The sequence below is a fragment of the Hippopotamus amphibius genome, chromosome 2 (genome assembly GCF_030028045.1).
Source record: "Hippopotamus amphibius kiboko isolate mHipAmp2 chromosome 2, mHipAmp2.hap2, whole genome shotgun sequence".
In the NCBI taxonomy this organism is placed as follows: Eukaryota; Metazoa; Chordata; class Mammalia; order Artiodactyla; family Hippopotamidae; genus Hippopotamus; species Hippopotamus amphibius.
Genome location: NC_080187.1, coordinates 71,452,379 through 71,472,125, shown reverse-complemented (window position 1 = coordinate 71,472,125; position 19,747 = coordinate 71,452,379). Strand labels below are relative to the sequence as shown.

At 45.8% G+C, this 19,747-nt stretch overlaps 1 protein-coding gene and 1 pseudogene across 1 annotated transcript in view; one reads left to right on the top strand and one right to left on the bottom strand.

The window, feature by feature from the left end:
- DNAI1 (dynein axonemal intermediate chain 1) overlaps positions 1–19,747 on the top strand; it is a 60,323-nt gene that overhangs the window by 16,235 nt on the left and 24,341 nt on the right. Inside the window, exons 2-10 of the mRNA XM_057721926.1 lie at positions 1,920–1,952; positions 4,329–4,427; positions 4,595–4,675; positions 10,634–10,760; positions 11,028–11,137; positions 11,367–11,486; positions 12,477–12,536; positions 13,822–13,956; positions 17,746–17,830. Of these exons, the coding sequence (XP_057577909.1) occupies positions 1,920–1,952; positions 4,329–4,427; positions 4,595–4,675; positions 10,634–10,760; positions 11,028–11,137; positions 11,367–11,486; positions 12,477–12,536; positions 13,822–13,956; positions 17,746–17,830 (850 nt within the window). The remainder of the gene's footprint in view (positions 1–1,919; positions 1,953–4,328; positions 4,428–4,594; positions 4,676–10,633; positions 10,761–11,027; positions 11,138–11,366; positions 11,487–12,476; positions 12,537–13,821; positions 13,957–17,745; positions 17,831–19,747) is intronic.
- LOC130846626 (40S ribosomal protein S27-like) lies at positions 3,436–4,180 on the bottom strand (annotated as a pseudogene).

Sequence of the window (19,747 nt, the reverse complement as noted above, 5' to 3'; positions counted from 1 at the left end):
TGGCTCAGGCTTCTCCTTCTGGAAGACCAAGGGCCCAGAGTGGCAGCCTGACATTCAATCTCCTTTGCCATGGTTGGGAAGTCAGGGCTGTAGCTGATTTCACTGGCCTGTCTTGCATTTATTATAGTGTGGCTTTTATAGTGTGTTAATTGAAATATTTCCAACTGCCAAAAACAATTACACTCAAAATGCCTTGTCAGTTCTTTTATTGCCAGATAAATGTTTTACAGACATATTTACGGGGGGCAATGGTAACTGGATCTTGTTTCCTATTTAAGGCTGGCAGCTTGGGTTGGGGTTGGCCCTCCAGTGCTCTGTTGTGGACCAGAAAGCTGTTGGATGTTGTGACATTTCCATCTCGTTACGTTAGGGATCAGAGGCTCTTCAAAGGAAAGCAGCTTTCTGGCTCATGTGGCTTAGCCTCAGAGAAGGGTTCCCATCCCTGGAAGCCTTGGCAACCTGGCAGAAATCTGAATCCTGCTGCCTGCCCTATCAGCAACAATCCCTGCCCTTCTCTCCCCCTGGAATCCCTTTCCCCTCCGCCATCAAAGCCTCTCCCACAGACACTGCCACGGAAGAGTGTGAGAGCCCTTTCCATCTAACTCATTCACTTTGCATTTGGGAAACCAAGGCCCAGAGACCTCCCCAAGATCACACATGTGGTTTGGCAAGAGCTGGGAGCCAAGGTCTCTGCTCAGTGTGCCACACTGCCACCAACATGTGCTCTTTGGCTTCAGTGCTGCCTTGATCCCTCCTTCAGGGCTCTAGACCTGCTTCTTCCAAGAGCCCCTCCCTCACACCTCCAGCCTCCACGGATCTCCCTGATGCTCCATCACCTGGAACAACTATTTGTTCAGTGTATATACTGCAGGGTTTTGGTTTGTTTGTTTGGTGGAATATTTTACTGTCTCTGTTATTGTTCTGCTCTTGCCATTGTACATGCTGTTCTCTCCTTCTGAAAAGCCTTTATGAAACACATTTTCTCCACTTGGATGACCCATGCTTGTCTTTTGATACTGAGCTAAGAAGTTGCCACCTTGGGGAACCTTTCTTGTGCACACTGGCTGGGTAGATGTCTCCGTGCATTCCTACAGCACCCTGGTCACACGTCTCTGCTGCTGGCACAAGCAGAATTTCAAAAGAACCTATGCTGAGTGAGTAAGCGAGTGAGTAAATAATGAGCACTGATCACACTCATCTGTCCTCCATGGACCCTGAGCAAACGTGGGTAGGGATCTCATCTCTCTCCATCTTTGTCCCACTGCTTAGGTTAGTCCCTGACACATAAGCAGATGCTCAACAAATGTTTATCAAGTTGAATCAAGCATGCTGCTCTTGAGAACATAAAATTTTAGCATGTTAGAATTGGAAGGTCATCATATCCAATCTTATGCATTTTACTGATGAGGAAACAGGCTCAGAGAGGAAAAACATTTTCTCCAGGGTCATGATTTATGAATGGGTTTGAAGGCATTCATTCATGTATTCAGTAAGTATTTTGAACACCTACTATATTCTGAGACAGCAGTGTACAAAGTACCCAAACCATCATCATAAACAAATGTTTATGAATATAATCGGCCTTCAAAATCCCCTTAATGCCTAGTACAGAGCTGAGCACTTAGAATATGGTTTTAAAAAATGTTTGTTGAACTAGTTGCAAATAAGAAATGCCAGGTGCTAAGTTACCTAGTTGCTCTTCATGGGTCAGTCCCACTGATGCTGGAATCGGGTTGCCTCAGATATAGGACCTCCTTGGCTGGTCACCTGTTGCCAAGTCTCACTATTTGTGAGACTTGGGGAAGGTCAATGTCCCTTGTCTTCGAGGGCCCTGGGCAGAAGTCCCCCTGTAATACTCTTTCTGATATTCCCATGGAGATTCATTTATGACTTACTTTCTGTTTCTATTCTTTTTTCAGAGTGTCAACGTGGGCAGAGGAGCCAGGAAGAGAGTAAGTGCTGAGACCACACAGTTTCTCAGCAAGAAGCTGATAGCATTTCTTCTGTTGAAATATTAGCTATATATTTTTAAAGAAAAGCAAAAAGAACATTAAAATCACCCTTAAGCCTATCACCCTGGGAAACCTCTTAGCTAACATATAATGCTATATCCTCCCAGATATTTCTATGCATATATAAAAATTACATGTATTTATTTTTAAGTAGAATCAAACTGTATGTTATTTTACAATCTACTTTTTACATAATATAGAGTACTTTCCATTGCCAATAAATATACTTTCATAGCATCATTTAAAATTACTGCATATTGGTACAGCCACTATGGAAAACAATTTGGAGTTTCCTTAAAAAACTACAAATAGAACTTCCATATGATTCAGTAATCCCACTACTGGGCATATACCCAAAGAAAACCATAATCCCAAAAGAAACTTGTACCATAATATTTATTGCAGCACTATTTACAATAGCCAGGACATGGAAGCAACCTAAATACCCATCAACAAATGAATGGATACAGAAGATGTGGCATATATATACAATGGAATATTACTCAGCTATAAAAAGGGATGAGATGGAGCTATATGTAATGAGGTGGATAGAACTACAATCTGTCATACAGAGTGAAGTAAGTCAGAAAGAGAAGGACAAATATTGTATGCTAACTCACATATACGGAATCTAAAAATTGTACTGATGAACTCAGTGACAAGAACAAGGACGCAGATACAGAGAATGGACTGGAGAACTCGAGGTATGGGAGGGGGCGGGGGGTGAAGGGGAAACTGAGATGAAGCGACATATATATAGCACAGACATATATATACTACCAACTGTAAAATAGATAGTCAGTGGGAAGTTGTTGTATAACAAAGGGAGTCAACTCGAGGATGGAAGATGCCTTAGAGGACTGGGGCGGGGAGGGTGGGGGGGACTCGGGGGGGGGAGTCAAGGAAGGGAGGGAATACGGGGATATGTGTATAAAAACAGATGATTGAACTTGGTGTACCCCCAAAAAAATTTTAAAAAAAAATTACTGCATAATATTTTACCATATGTTCATTAAAGCCATTCCATAATTTTGTTCAACCATGCCCCATTGTTGGACATTTAAATATTTCCTCTTTTTTCACTATTATGATCAATCCTCCGACAAACATTCATGCATTGAAATCTTTAGGCATATCCTTGGTAATTTCTTAATATAAATTCCTATACATAGAAATTTGGGTCAAAGAGGATACTTATTAGGCTTTTGATAAATATTTCCAAATTGCTCTTTAGAAAGGTTGTACTAATTTTGGGGTGCCCATTTTCCCACAACCTCTCCAGCACTGGATGTTGGTTGTGTTGGTTTGGTTTGGTTTGGTTTTGGTTTTCACCAGTTTTTGTCTTGTTTTGTTTTGTTTGTTTGTTTGTGTCCAAAATGTATTGATTGGGATGGTTTCCCATTCATCTTGATTCAGGGTGCTTTCAGAGCTGCTTCCATCTGAAGGAACATCCTTCAGTAAGCCTTGCTTTTCCTCCTGTAGGCTGGCAGAGGACAGCAGAGCAGCCAACACACAAAACTACTGTTTGTGCATGTTAGCTAAAGACGGTGGTGATTTTATAGCATCCTGGGCATTTCACATCCGTGAAGTAGGAATTTGGGCTCTGCACCAGGTGCTTCTTTTTGTGTTTCCTCTTCTCCTCTTCTGGAGAGCGATGAAGGAGATCCTCTGCATATTCTTGTGGGGAGGTGATCACTGCCCTTCACCAGCTTTATAGTGAAAACATTGCATTGTTTCATTTTGTATATCTTTGATTGCTAGTGAGGGTGAATATTTTTTAATATGTCATGGGCCGCTTTGGCACAGTATTTAACCATCTATCAGGGAAAGGGAAAACTTCTAGTCCTTGATTTTTTTTGCTCCAAGGCTTTGATGGGACTATGAGGCTTAAAGTTACCAAGTACTGGGAGTATAGCTGTAAGAGTAACCTTAAGGTGGCAAATTGGAAGGTAAAACATGAATTAGGGTTTAAGTAGCTTAAAGAACAGCTGGGTATCATTTCACAGCTGGTCCTGGCTATTAGCTCCCAGGCTGTACAGGAAGCAGTAAGGAGGAGCCAGTTCTTCTGGTCCCACTACTAGCTAAGCCCAGACCCCCAGGGCTGAGGTAGCCATGATCTTCCAGGCAATGAGAACTCTGGCCTGAGCAGTTCCTTTGGACTCTTCCATGACTGGTCTGTTGTATATTTTGTGTTCTAGGTATTGGGGCAGAGCTTGGCTTCTGGGAGGATTTGTGAATGAAAGGGCTTCCTGCAGCACTGCTTGCTTGTCTAAGTAGGTCAGGCACTCTTGATTCTCACATGAGGTTTTTGTCCAGGATGAAGATTCAGGGACTGATGTAGGGGAAGGGACAGATGAATGGGCCCAGTCCAAAGCCACAGTTAGACCCCCTGACCAGCTGGATTTGACTGACGCGGTAAGTAAGCAGCATCCTACCCTTACTCCTTCCACCTCCTCCAGCCTCAGAGATCTATTCTGCACAGAACCTAGGGTGTGAGATGTCTGCTGACACCCCGGGGGATCAACAGAGAGGGTGGGGTGGGGCCCTCTACATTTGACCCTCTCGGTACTTCTCTCCCTTAGGAGCTAAAGGAGGAGTTCACCCGGATTCTGACAGCCAACAACCCACATGCACCCCAGAACATCGTCAGGTACAGCTTCAAAGTAAGTCATCTTCTCTGGGGCAGGGGCCTCTAGGTGCTCCTTGGCTTGGTGACTTGCTATGTTGCAAAAGCCTCTCAGCTCTTACAGAGATCACCTTTAAACGGAGGTCTTTGGCTGGATCCCTGAGATTTTACATGGAGTTTTCCAGAGATTTTTGAAATTTCTTTATGAATCTCCCTTCAGAAGTCTTGCTAGTTGCATTGCCTGAAGTGCCCTGCAGAACCGCTCTTTTCAGGGGCCCTGAAGTGAATGATTTGGTAGGAAACACACTTTTCCAATGTATACAATGTGTCTGTCACTAAAATGAACTGTTGGGTCTCCATAAGCCAGTGTGCCAGCGCCAGGTCCTATATTAGAGCTTTCACCGGGGAATAGCTTGTTTAATCCTCAGGTTCCTTTGATATGGGAACATTTTTATTTTCATTTTATAGAAAGCAAAGATAAATTAGATAAAACAAATTACAAAAGTCACACAGCCAGGATTCAAAGCAGAATTTGAACTAGTTTGATTGACTCTAAAGTAACATTGCACTGCTTCTTTAAAAAAAAAATTACATATGCACATATATACATACACACGTACACACACACAGAATTTTGGACATATAATAGAAATCTAGAAACCCATGGTACTAATTTTAAAAGAGTCAAAAGAGCAATGAAAATACAATGGAAATTAAACCTCCCTTTCCTGTCCTTTTCTGTGGGAAAACTACTATCAGCAGTTTCTTTCTCTTTATTTAAAAACAGTTTTATTGAGGTTGGGGTGGGATGAATTGGGAGATTGGGATTGCCATATATACATTACTAGTAAGAAAAAAAATACCAAATTGTACACGTTAAATAGATGCAGTTTATTGTGTGTCAATTATATCTCAATAAAATTTAAAAAATAGTTTCATTGAGATATAATTTACATACCATACAATCACCCATTTATTTTTTTAAAGATGGTATTTAGTTTTTAATTATTAGTGTTTAAGAATTTTATGATATTTGTTGAATTAGCGGATACTCTCTAGTGTTAGAAAAACATATTAAAAGATCGTTATGTCTTATCCAGTCAATCACCCGTTTTAAAGTATATAATTCAATGGCTTTTAGTTTATTCACAGATTATGCAACTATCACCACAATTAATTTTAGAACATTTTCATTTCCCCCAAAAGAAACCCCAAACCTCTTAGCTATCACCCCCAGCACTCCATTCCTTCCAGCCTTAGGCAACCACAATCCATTTTCCAGCTCTACGGATTTGCCTCTTCTGGACATTTCATAAAAAAGGAATCAAACAATACGTCATCTCTTGTGACTGGCTTCTTTCATTTAGCATACTGTTTTCAAGCTTCATCCATGTTGTAATATGTACCAGTACTTCATTTCTTTTTATTGCCAAATAATATTCAATTGTGTGACTCTACCTTATTTTATTTATCCATTTATCAATTGATGGACATTTGCATTGTTTCTGCTTCTTGGCTATTATGAACAATGCTGCTATGAACATTCATGTACAGTTTTTTTGGCTGTGCTGCATGGCTTGTGGGATCTTAGTTCCCCGGGCAAGGATTGAACCTGTGCCCTGGCAGTGAAAGCACTGAGTCCTAACTATTGGACCAGCAGGGAATTCCTTTTTGAACTGTTTTTTGAACAGGTTGCTTCTTATTCAAGATTGAGTGGTCAGCCCCCTCCACAAAGAGGTTAGGACAAATCCAAGTGTATTTTTTGAGAGGTTCCACTCCTGAGTTGTGCCAATAGCATCCCTTAGGCAGTCTGTAAAGGGCGGGGGAGGGGGGGCGGGCAGTGGGCAGAGAGAAGCTGCCTTGCCTCCCTGAACTTATGCTGGAGCATGATGCACTCTATGGGTTCCTGTTCTTCTGACCTCTGAAGAGGCTCTCTTTAGACTCAGTGTGCTAGCCATGGGAGGCATGCTACAGGCAGAGAATTGGTGTCAATGGACCTCTCTTGCCCTCTGGGAAGCCCAGTTGACTGTGAGTCAACTGCCAGCAGGGTACCATAGGTTCCCAGGCAGGCTCACCTCATCTAACCTTCTAACAGCCATCCAGGCCTGCCTGGCATCCTCCCACAGAGCTGGCCTCCATCTCATTGGTCCTTCACTGAGATCCAAGAGCTTTACGTCTCCAGAGCTATTTCTTTCCCTTGAAGTGCTGGCCTGGGGAGACAGATGGTTCGGATCTAGGCATGCCTCTCCTCCTTGCACAGAAGCAACGGGATCTGAATTCCATCCCTAAACTGAAGAGGATGGTCCTAGTCACTAGTGGGGACAGGATGAAGGTGAAATCTCAAATGACAACTATATGGATAATTTATTCCCATGGGATTCTCCATTGTCATAAAAATAGCTACTGTTTTTATTGAGCACTTATTATGTGTCAGACACTGTGTTAATAGATTGCTTTCATTATTTTCAATACTTAACAATCCTGCAAATTAATTATTTTTAAGAACTTTTATTGGGATATAATTGACATACAATAAACCACATCTACTTAAAGTGTACAATTTGATATTTTTTTCTTATTAGTAATATATATATGGCAATTCCAATCTCCCAATTCATTCCATGCACCCCACCCCACCCCTGCTTTCCCCAGTTGGTGTCCATAGGTTTGTTCTCTACATCTGTGTCTCTATTTCTGCCTTGCAAACCAGTTGATCTGTACTGCATATATGCGTTAATATGTGATATTTGTCTTTCTCTTTCTGACTTACTTCACTCTGTATGACAGTCTCTAGGTCCATCCATGTCTCTACAAATGTCCCAATTTTATTCCTTTTTACACCTGAGTAATATTCCATTGTGTATATGTACCGCATCTTCTTTACCCATTCATCTGTTGATGGACCTGCAAATTAATTATTATCCTCATTTTGCGGATGAGGAAATTAAGGCTTAGAGTGGTTAAGCCCATGATCATGCAGATAATAGGGAGCAGAATCAAGATTTGAATTCAATTCTGCCCATGTCCATAGACGATGCTCTTAACCACTGCACTGTCCCATCTTCCCATCCCTCTGAGTTACTGAGAGAGGAAGAGATTTGTGGTGACTTTTTAAGGTAGAGCGTCCCAACCTGTGTGCAGAAATAGTGATTCTTGCAGTCCTCCAGGGACAGGTGGGTCTGGTACCAACCCATGGGTTGGTTTCCACCGTGGTGAGTTTACCCCAATGTGTCATACAAATGTGATAATTTTCCCTGTGACTTGAAAAGGGTTGGAAAGAACTTTTTTTTGCTGTTTTAAAGGGACGGGATCTCTGGTCTCAAAGTCAACTTTAGGACTAGGATGCTGATCACTGAGGGGACAGCCTAGAGGAACTAGACTGTAGGCTCTGTGAAAGCAGGGATCATATCTGCTTTTGCTAAGCTCTGTATCCCTGGAACCTAGAATATACTTGATGCATTGTGTCTATTCAAAAACTGTTTGCTGTGGAAGGAAGGAATGAGATTGCCTGGGCTTTAATGCTAGCCCTGCTTCTCATTTTCTGTGCGACTTGACAAGGGCAAAATCCAAATCTTTTCTAGATTTCTGTGATCTTCTTGTATGAAACAGGGGGACTGGGGACTTAGTGTCTCTAAGGATCTATCCAGCACTGGCATCCACCAAATAGAGTGGAGAAAAGGCCAGGTCATGTGTGTTTGATGACTGTGTGTGACTTCTCTGAGGTCTGGTAAGGCAGGTGAGACAGGATCCCTTGGTATGGATGTAGGAGCCAGTGATAGGTGAATCCAGAGGTGCTCAGAGTTGGAATAATGTATTTTAAAATATGTCTTTGACAGCTACATATAAAATAATAATGAAATTAAAATATTCTCTAACACCATAGACAAAAGTAAACTTAAAATGGATTAAAGACCTAAATGTAAGGCTAGAAACCATAAAACTCCTAGAGGAAAACAGAGGCAGAACACTCTTTGACATAAATCATAGCAATATTTTTTTTGGATCTCTTTCTTAAAAGCAAAGGAAATAAAAGCAAAAATAAACAAATGGAACCAAATTAAACTTAAAAGCTTTTGCACAACAAAGGAAACAAATGAAAAGTCAACCTACCAAATGGGAGAAAATATTTGCAAATGATATGACCAATAAGGGGGTTAATATCCAAAATATATAAGCAGCTCATACAACTTGACATAAAAAACAAACAAACAAACAAAAACCCTGTTAAAAAGTGAGCAGAAGATCTGATTAGACATTTTTCCAAAGAGGACATGCAGATAGCCAACAGGCACATGAAAAGATGCTCAACATCACTAATCATCAGGGAAATGCAAATCAAAAACACAATGAGATATCACCTCACACCTGTCAGAATGGCTATCATCAAAGACCACAAATAACAAATGTTGGCGAGGATTTGTTGAAAAGAGAATGCTTTACACTGTTGGTGGGAATGTAAATTGGTGCAGACACTGTGGAAAACAATATGGAGGTTTCTCAAAAAAGTAAATATAGAACTACCAGGGGACTTCCCTGGTGGTCCAGTGGGTAAGACTGTGCTCCCAATGCAGGGGGCCGGGGTTCGAGCCCTGGTTGGGGCACTAGATCCTGCATGCATGCCGCAACTAACGGTCTGCATGCTGCAACTAAGAGTCCGCACACTGTAACTAAGAAGTCCACATGCCACAACTAAGAAGTCTGCGCACCGCAACCAGAAGAGCCTCATGCCGCAACTGAAAAGATCCCGCATGCTGCAACTAAGACCCGGCGCAGACAAAATAAATAAACGAAAAAAAAAAAAAGAACTACCATATGTCCAGCAATTCCACTCCTGGGTATATATCCAAAAAAACCAAAACCACTAATTCAAAAAGATATATGCACCCCAATGTTCATAGCAGCACTGTTTACAGTTGCCAAGATATGAAAGCAAGCTATGTGTCCATCAACAGATGAATGGATAGAGATGTGGTGTATATATACAATGGAAAACTACTCAGCCATAAAAATGAAATTTTGCCACTTGCAACAACGTGGATGGACTTGGAGGGTATTATGCTAAGTGAAATGTCAGACAGAGAAAGACAAATACTGTATGACATCACTTAATGTGGAATATAAAAACTACAACAAACTAGTGAATATAACAAAAAAGTAGCAGACACAGATATAGAAAACAAACTGGTAGTTACCAGTGGGAAGAGGGAAGGGGGAGGGGAAACATAGGGGTAGGGGAGTAAGAGGTACAAACTTAGGTATAAAATAAGCTACAAGGATATACTGTACAGCACAGAGAATATAGCCAATATTTTATAAAAATTGTAAATGGAGCATAACCTTTAAAAATTGTGAATCACTATATTGTACACCTGTAACTTATATGATATTGTACACCAACTATACTTCAATAAGATTTAAAAAGAAAAGGAAAGCAAAAAAAGTCTTGGACTTCCTAGGTGGCGCAGTGGTAAAGAATCTGCCTGCCAATGCAGGGGACACAGGTTCAAGCCCTGCCCTGGGAAGATCCCACATGCCGCGGAGCAACTAAGCCCATGCGCCACAACTATTGAGCCCATGTGCCACAACTATTCAAGCCCATGTGCCTAAGGCCTGTGCTCCACAACAAGAGAAGCCACTACAGTGAGGAGCCTGCGCACCACAATGAAGAGTAGCCCCCACTCGCAACAACTAGAGAAAGCCCGTGTGCAGCAATGAAGACCCAACACAGCCAATAAATAAATTAAATAAATAAATAAAAATAAATTTATTTAAAAAAAAAGTCTTAATGCAAACTTAAAAAAAAAACAACTTTATTTCATTTGCTTCCTCTTCTTTAAACTGGCATGCAGTGAAAACTTCAGGTTAACTGAGGATTTAGTAACTTATAATTCTGTTAATAGATGGACTATCTTAGGCCTTTAGAATGAAGGCAGACTGTGTTCTGATTCCAGCCCTTTTGGGGACCCCTGGTCTGACTTAGCTCCTTTCTTCTTAGGAAGGCACATATAAGCTAATTGGCTTTGTGGACCAACTGGCAGTTCACTTCTCCCAGATCGGGAACCTGATCCCCAAAGACTCGGATGAAGGACGGCGGCAGCACTACCGCGATGAGTTAGCAGCAGGTAAGCCTCTGGGCCAGCCTGAGGCTGGAGCCTAGAGCCTGGTCCCCTTTTCTCTGGTCACTCTAGGGAGGAGATGTCTAAGCCAGAACTTTGCAGAGCCTCTTTTTGCATCCTGTCTGGATAGGTCTGGGAGGTAACCCATGAGGCTCAGGCCAGGAGAACCCTGGGGAAGGCGAGGTCTGAAAGGCAGAAACCAAAAAGGCCTTGTCCTGCTGGGGGATGGGGGAGTGGGCTGGACTTTGGACTCAACAGCAATATCCTACCAAGGTTCTCAGGAATCTGCCAAGGTGGTGATTTCAGAAACAGAAATCCTTGAAGAAGAAGAAGAGCCCAAGGAAGCTGAAGCTGGGAGTCAAACAGATGTGCCTGCAGCTGAGGTGCTGTATAATATTGCTCTCCACCCCACCCCTTCCCGCTCCGGCTGTGACTGGTGACCCTTTGGGGCTGGGGGCTGAAGGTGAGAAGAGACTGCAGGTGCCAACACCTCTGGCATCATCACTCTCTCCCACTTCTGTCCTATCCCAGGACACGACTTCTCCCCTCTCCCAATCCCACACCACCTTCCTCTCACAGCTGAGTCCTGGTCCTGTGGGTCATTTTTCCCAGGCATCTGAGAAAGTAGCTGAAGAAGAATTGATGACTCCTAAGCAGCCCAAGGAACAAAAGCTCACCAACAAGTTCAACTTCAGTGAGAGGGCCTCACAGACCTTCAACAGCCCTCTCCGGGTAAAGCAACGCCCACCCAGCCCCTTTGCCTCCAGCTCCGCCCGGTGCCTAGCAGGGAGGAAGCAGGCCTGACCCCAGCCCCAGCAGCCCTCAGCCTGGCAGGTGACAGGGCAGGTGGAACAGTTTTGCTCTCCAGGGAGACCCGGGATCATGTGTTCAGGTTCCCGGAAGTCATCCAGGCAGGAGTTCAGAGGGTGTGACAGGGAGGCTAGATCCATCTACTGAGAGACTGAAACTTGAATTGGGCCTTGTAGTGAAGGTCAGGATCTGGGGAAGGAAGGGGAGGCCAGAATGTGCCAGGGAGGCAAGATTAGGAGCCAGTTTGACTAAAGTTGATGATCTCCAAGATAGACTAGGTGGTAGTTCCCTGGCTCATAAGCATGAAGGACCCTGAGTGCTGGACAAACAGAACTTCTCAGGGTTTCAGGCGAGAGACTCACATATGTAAGGCAGTGTCCTACACAAACCAACCTGAACAGAGGGCAGAAGTTTACAGGGTGGGATTTTGGCAGCTCCTAACCACCCTCTGTAGTCCCTATGTTGACATTCAGTAATCTGGGTGATACACAATGGGGAGGGGGTGCATTCCCCTGGTGGAGCCGATGGGGGGAAACCTTCTCAATGTGAGGAATATTAGCTCAATGGCCTGCCAGAGGTTGACCTCTGGGCCAGCATCTGGAGGTTAGCCAAGGCCTGACTTCTTGCAAATCTGTCCATCCCCCACTTGGTGTTCTTCCTGGTTGAAACAGGCATAATCAGGCTTCCTTGCCTCTACTTTCTAGCTTAGGCTTCTTCTGAAGGAGGCCTGGATGGATAATTTAGGCTTTCACTGCATCATTTTGTCCTTTGCCCAGGCAATTCTTTACTTCCCTAGTGCTGCGTCCCACCCCTCCCTCAACTCCAACAAAATGCTTCACCTGTGGATATATCATTGGGTGAAGTGAGGAGGAGTTGAGGGCTTTCTGTGGATCACCTGTTATTGTTCTCTAGGACCGAGAATGCCAGATGGAGCCTCCTCCCAGGACAAACTTTTCAGCCACAGCCAATCAGGTGAGACCTTGGGCCAGTCTAAAAGCCATCAGTCCCTCCTCCTGTATCCTTGTCTAGCTCTCTCAGCAACAAGGAGACTGGCGCCATCAGATTCTTCTGGTAATCTGCCCTCCTCATCCACTCACTTCCCTGCTCCTTGTCCAGTCTCTCAACTCCAGGCACGTGGGGCAATAGGTCCCCACCCAGAGAACTCTGAATCAGCCCAGGGCAAGACTGTCCACGGGGGAAACAGGTGTGGTTTCTGGAAGTTCCTCCAAGACTGGGGGGAACACTCGTTCCCATGGAATCTCTGCATCGCGGCTGACTCTGAAGTGTTAGCACTCTGCCTCTGCCCTTCCAGCAGCCTTCAGTGTTTCTGCAGATCCTCCTTCCCCCTCAGGTCCCACTGGAGAGCCATGTTGATTTGGGCAGGGTATGGTGCCAGGTGACCTGAGCTCAGCGCCCAACTCTGCTGCTCACACTGTAAGACCCTAGGCAAACCATGTCACCCTTAATGCCTCAGCTCTTTCTCTGTCGAATGAGGATGACAAGCAGCCTCACAGGGTCATTGGAGGGCTTGGAATGAGATAACAAACATTGAAGTACAGTACAGTGTGGAGGACCGGCCCATGTGTAAATTATTAAATATAAGGTGTGCCTATCTGGCCTCCAGGTGGCAGTGACTGCTCAGCTCTGGGGAACACACAGTGCGACCTGGGGCATTTACCCAGCCCCAGATCTGTGCTGCTTCCTAGGCCACTATCCTTGGGCTTCTCTTGCTGTCAGATCCAATTAGCAGGGGTTCCCTTACTTTTTGTTTACCTTTTTATGCTGAGAAGCTTTGATCAGGGCTGTAGACAGCCAGCCTGAGCCAATATGTTTATCCCGTCTCTCTAGGGGGAGTTGTTTTTAAAATTTTTCTAGTTCAAAAAAAAAATTTCCTAGTTCAGAGTCTCATAAATCACCAAGAAAAATGTGAGCTAGCTGCGCTTTGCCCATTTGTTCTGCCTAGTGGAGGTGGTAGGCTAGAACAATACTGATCTCCAGCTGACAACCCAGCCCCTGGGTTACAGGGTGGAAAGCCCAGCCCAGGGGTGCCCTGAGAATCCCTTCATTCCTGTCCTAGAGCTGATGGTTAGCAGGGAAGACAGACATTGAGTGCATAATTAAGTTGGGCCAAGTAGAGGATACTATGAAGGCCTGTGATAGGTTAAAGATTGACTCCTCAAGCCCTAAAGGCTAAAGAGGATCTGGCTGGGTGAAGATTTTGCCCTGAGTTGGTCCTTCTCTTCTCACCCTTGCCTAGTGGGAGATCTACGATGCCTACATAGAAGAGCTCGAGAAGCAGGAGAAAACTAAAGAGAAGGAGAAGACAAAGACCCCAGTGGCTAAAAAAATGGGGAAGATGGCCATGAGGAAGAGGACATCTGTGGAGTCCCAGGTTTGGTGAGGGCTCCCGTGGTTCTGCCACAGAGAATGACTGAGTGGTCATTCTCTGTGACAGAAGAGAATGGTCAGAGACGTGGCCTGGGTAGACAGAAGGCTGGCTGTATGGGAGGGCTTCACAGACACTTAAGGGTGCGGGGTGGGGTATGTGTGCTCATGATACTTATGAACAGTTCTTTCCTTGTGGGAAGGTGTGAGGAGAGCTATAACTAGCTCTGGCATTCCACACATCACCCCAACTTTATATAGGTCTGGAGGCTAGGAGAAATTCAGGAATGTTGGGCTAGGGGGCAACGGAAGACACACATGTTATTAAAAGCCTGATATACACGCTGGAAGATCTGGGGAGTCTTCCCAGGACAGAGTGGCACGTGAGGATAAGGCACCACCTCCCTGGGTCAAAGTTCATGGGGTTTGGGAGAGTGGTTTGCTCTTTGACCTTCAGTCCTTGGGTTTACTTGCACTCAATCCTTCAGGTCCAGGAGCCGAGTCGGAGCTGATCACAGGCACCAGAGAGTCCAAGCCAGTGGGTGTGGCCACCGTGGGTTGGATTTGCCATGAAGAGCTATGCAGGAGTCGTGATAGAGGTCATGGTTGGGAGCTTACTGTGGGTGTAGCCAGCATAGGTTTGGGGATCATCGTGGAAGTTAACAGTGATAGGTCACTGAAGGGAGGGTCACCACAGGAAAATGCTGAGGGGCCACATTTATCCCTTTGAGAAAGAGAGCGAGCGAGCGAGAGAGAGAGACAGAGAGAGAGAGAGAGAGAGCACGCGCACAAGCGAGCTGGGTCCGCAGGCAGAGTCCCAGTATGGAGATCAGGATGAGTTTAACCTGCGGTGCGGAGGGAAGGACAAGTCCACAGGAAGCCAGGGTCGAGTTCAGCACCTCGGAGAGCTCCCAGACAGCTCTAAGGGAAGCGGTTCTGCTCCACCCCAGAACAGAAGCCAGATGATACTCTTGCTTTGTCTGAAGTATGCCCACGTCCACTCAATTCCATGCCCCTGATAAAGTCACATTTTAGGGAGGTTTGTGGATTCCCGGCCCTGGCTTAATAGGAACCGCCCAATTCCGTTTCATTTAATCGTGGAGCACTTGGCAATCATGACCATGCTGGGCACTGGAACCCTGAGGTGAAAGATAAGTCCCTGCCTTGCTGGTTGCCCTGTCCAGACCCTTAACTTCCCTTGCACCATTCCCTAGAGGTTAGGGGCTTCAGAGGGGCTGCTGGCCTGGGTCAAGTTTCGCTTGAAGATCCATTAGGGGTTTGGCTATGGGCTCTGTACTGGGACCTTTGTTAAAGAAACCTTAACTGCAGTCCCCAGGACCCACAGACCAGAAGAAAGATCCCTGTGACTGAGACTGAATATTGTCCTTGGGTCTCAGCCCTACCAGAGCTGGTGTCTAAAACCTTCAAGGAGGCAGGACCACACTGAGTTCTTCCAGCTTGGCTAACACAGAAGGCTGTAATGCAGTCAGATTCCAGCCCTCTGGACCAAGAAGTACAGTAGAGCAGGACACTGGGGGTTATAACATAGCCAGTTAATACTTTAGTATTCTATTCAACCTCCCCCCAAGGGAATTGATTTCTAACTGGGAATCCCAAGTACTGGGCCAGGCTGTCTGTAGAACAGAGTAGGGGTAGCAGTTGCCTTCCCCTTTCCTGAGGCCCAGCACATGAACAGTGATACCTCTTTCTCAAAGACATGGATTTGATTAGGTTGGTATAAAACTCAAGTGTGTGGGAGAGGAGAAAGCAGAACAACTTCATAAGACTCTGTAGGAAGGCCTGCAATGGTAGATCTCAGGCTTCTGTCTCATTAATGACTTGGGTAAATGTACAGAAATGAATGTAAGTTTGTCTTATCTGAGAGATTAGGGCAGGAATGGGGAAAAGGACTCAGAGGCCACATGTTTCAGTCAGAATCAACAAAGAGTTATGTCTGCTCAAGTAGCATAGTTTCTGGAACCATACTTTCTCCTCAGCGCATCTGAAGCCCTGAGTCTCCCAGGACCAGGAAAGGGTGGTCAGGCTGGGGAGGGACAGTTCTCTGTGTGGGGCTGAGAGCATGGGCCCCAGCGTCCACAGATTTGAATGTACACCCGGCTGTGCCACTGAGCTGGATTTTTTAAAAACCAGCTCCCTCCTCTGTAGAGACAGCCTAATGATACCTGATTTGCAAGACTGTCGTGAGAACCCAAGATAATATATGCACAGCCCCTAAGATAGTACTTGCTTGAGGTGGTTGAGAGGTGGTGGCTGTTAATATGCCATGCAGGCTGACAGAGCTCAGAGGGTTCACCTGAAGGAGTGCTGACTCGAGGGATGAGGCACTGTCCTCCCACATCAGAGGAGCTGTCACCTGGCACACAAATCTCTGTGACTGGAGGACAGAGTTAGGACCATGGATATGAGGCCCAGGGAAGTAGTTTTCAGCTAACAGGCTGTGCGGCCACAGAAGATACTGCCTGACGTGGGGAGAGAGGTTTGCCAGGAAGCTGCTGAGGGGAAAGGATTCCTGCTGTGGAATAGGGGGAGTAACGGGCACCAGGTGAACTCTAAGGATTGTGATTATAAGACTCCAGTGAATGTCCTTGGTCAGTTTTCTGAGATAAACTTGGAGTCAGTTTGAAAACCAACAAAAGAGTCTCAAAGGGCAGCCCCCACATGTGACTGTAAGCCCCCACCACACTGGGCTGCATGTTTCCTCTGACACCACCATCACCACCGGGCACTGGGTTACTAACACCATGGTGATTATTACATTTAATCCTACAGCGACCCTATGGCGCAGGTAGCTTATCCATCCCCACTGTATCAGGAGTACTCTAAAGCACAGAGACGTAGCTTACCTAGAGTTGCCACTTGGCTCCTAATCTGTGGGATGGGATGGGAATGCAGGTCTGTGTGGTCCCAGAACCCATTCTGTTAACCACTGTCTGACACTGTCAGCCCTGGGAAATCTCATCCTTGGGAGCCATGGGCCTGGCCCTCTGGAGCCCCTCTGGAGGGCTGCCCAGGCCACTGGTTCATTCCTGCTACCTGCCCTAAACTCTTTAGGCCCTTCTTGCCAGCCCCAAACTCTTTGCTCCTCTATTAACCTGTTAAATGGTTTACATTATGGATTTATGGAATTTCACATAATGATGATCTTGGGTTTTCTGTTGTTGTTGTTCAGAATAAGTCATTTTACCCTGAGGTGAAACTTCCTGCTTTCTCTTTGGCCTGGGCTGTGGGCAGAGCCCTGGGTTAGGAGTCAGCTCTACCTTGTACTTCCTGTGTAAAATCATGTCTCTTTCCCCTCCCTGGGCCTCTGTGTCCTCCTCAACTCTTGACTAAATAAGTTGGACCAGAAGATCTCTGAGACCTTCAACAGAAGTGCTTATTGCTCGGGCTGGTGAAACTTCTGTCCCCACCAAAGAAGCCTCCTACCTGCCCTGTCTGCTCTCCCCTCCAATACCCTTCCTGGGCTCTCTTCAGTGTCCTGTCTTGTGCTAACAACACCTTCTCCAGAATAAGCTCAGGATGAAAGAGCAGGAGGCAGGCTCTGCCCCGGGGCCAAGTAGGGCAGTGCAGACTCCTTGTGCCACTTGTAAGCTGGGCGTTCCCAGAAGAGGGTCGTGGGCAGAACTGGGCCCTGAGGCATGAAGAGATACCTTTACAGAGCTATCTGGCGTGGGTGGTGTCAGGCATTGCTGAACCAATTGCGAGTCAGGGCTGTGGCTCAGGGCATGACCTCCCAGATGCTGGCTTATGAGGACCTGTGGCCCCCGTATCTCCACAGAGTGATGACATCACCAAAGTGACCCAAGCTGCTAAAATCGTGGAGCGGATGGTCAACCAGAACACATACGATGATGTTGCTCAAGGTTAGATTTAAAGTGCTGGCAACTACTATTATTACCTGTACCAAAAATACCTCATACAAAGCAAGTATTTAAGTGTCCCTTGCTAGGTCCTACAGGTGCAAGGGGAGAAAAAGCAACCCCTCCTCTGGATGTCACTAGGGAGATAAGACTTACATAGGTCAAACGAGAACAATGGCGTAAGGAAAAAATGGGTGTAGTGATGAGATCTGACAATGGTGCAGCAAAAAATCTGCACATTAGTGATTTAATGTCATCTTCCCAACAATCCTGGGAGGCAGCAGAGCAGAGATTTCTATCCCTTCTTTACACACAACGAAGCTAAGGCCAAGGCCACCTGATTAGTGAAAGGCAGAGAGGACCCAAACCTAGGTCTTAAGCCTCCTAACTCTGTGCTCTGTTCTCTACTCTGTCTGGCTTAGGGACCATATAAGTGCTAGAATGCAGACAGAAACTGCTCTGGGGATCCTCAGGAATGGAGGAGGGAAAATGAGGAGCGGCAGCAGTCAAGGAAGGCTTCAGGGAGGGCTGAGCTGGATGCCAAGGGATAAGCAGGGTTTGAGTGGGAGATTAGCAGAGGGCAGATGTTCTGGGCAGGGGACAGCACGAGCAGTGACTCAGCGATGAAAATGAATTGGAAAGGACTCTGGAGACAAGGGGCAGCAGGCTCAGGGTCCCCGACAGGGGCTCTGTTGGAAAGTGGGGAGAGTTTAGGCTGAAGAGGTGGCTGGGGCCAGTTAAGGAAGGGCCTTGAAGATCGCTCAGGGAATCTGAGCTTTCTCTGCAGAGGTCAAAGATACTGTCCAGGCAGGGACACAGCCTGAGGAGAGGCTGGAGGAGGATATGACTGGGCAGAATACAGGGGCAGAGGTGAGGATGAGGTTTGGGTGTGGGTGGAGTGGCCTCACCGCATCCCCAGGGGATGGAGAAAAAGGAGCAGTTATAATAGCGAAAAACAAGCACCACCCTTCCCTGCGAACAGCCTATGTACCAGGCGTCGTACTGTGCAATTTACATGTATTATTTTAGTTGATCCTGACAGCCACACTGTCAGGTGAATACCACTATTACCTCCATTTTATAGGTGAGACATTCAGGCTGAAATGTCGCCACTTGTTCAAAAACGCAGCTCGTGTGAGGTGTGAGTGGCACAGTCAGGACTCGAACATAGGCCCCCTGGACCCACAGCCTAAGCACTTGAGGCCACAGAGCCACTGAGCCGGAAGAGACATTGCAAATAAACGCTCGATAGGTCTATGCGAGTGATTAATTCGTGATGAGGTGAAGAAAGAGATTGATTCAGAAATGCTTAAATCCTGGGGGCCTGGGAAATTCTGGTGTCTTTGACAGAGCCAGGGAAACGGAATCCTTCCCATGGCAGGAACGGCACATTCCCAAGTGGCTTGTATTTCCCTAAGAGGTTGTGCATTTATTTGGAGCAGCTGCCTCCCCAGAGTTGGCAGCTCCCCACTGCTGGCTGGTCTCCTCTGCTGACAGCCCAGGGCTCTTCTTGGTGACTTGATGCTCATTGCTCACCCATGGGACAGAGAAACCAGGGCTGCCAAGACCAGCAGCCTAAACAAGCCCCCTTGTTATCATTCAGGCTGGAAAACGACCTTGAGTGCTTCTCAAAGCTGTCAAAGTACATGGCAGCTGTGAATGAATTTGTCACTCACACAGCTTGGCTTCCTGAAACCCAGACTCTGCAACCAGCCCACCAAAGAGCTGCAAACATGATTAATATCCATGGAGAGATTGGCCTTGGTGAACCTTTTTCATTTATAAGAACACAGTCACATAAAAATGCATTGAACTTTGATTTTTTTTAATTGCATACACTTTTCCCTTTGGGAAAGTGTAATCGTGAAGAAGTGAAAACAGAGAAGTGTAACCAATTAACCTCCTCTCTGAAATGAAGTC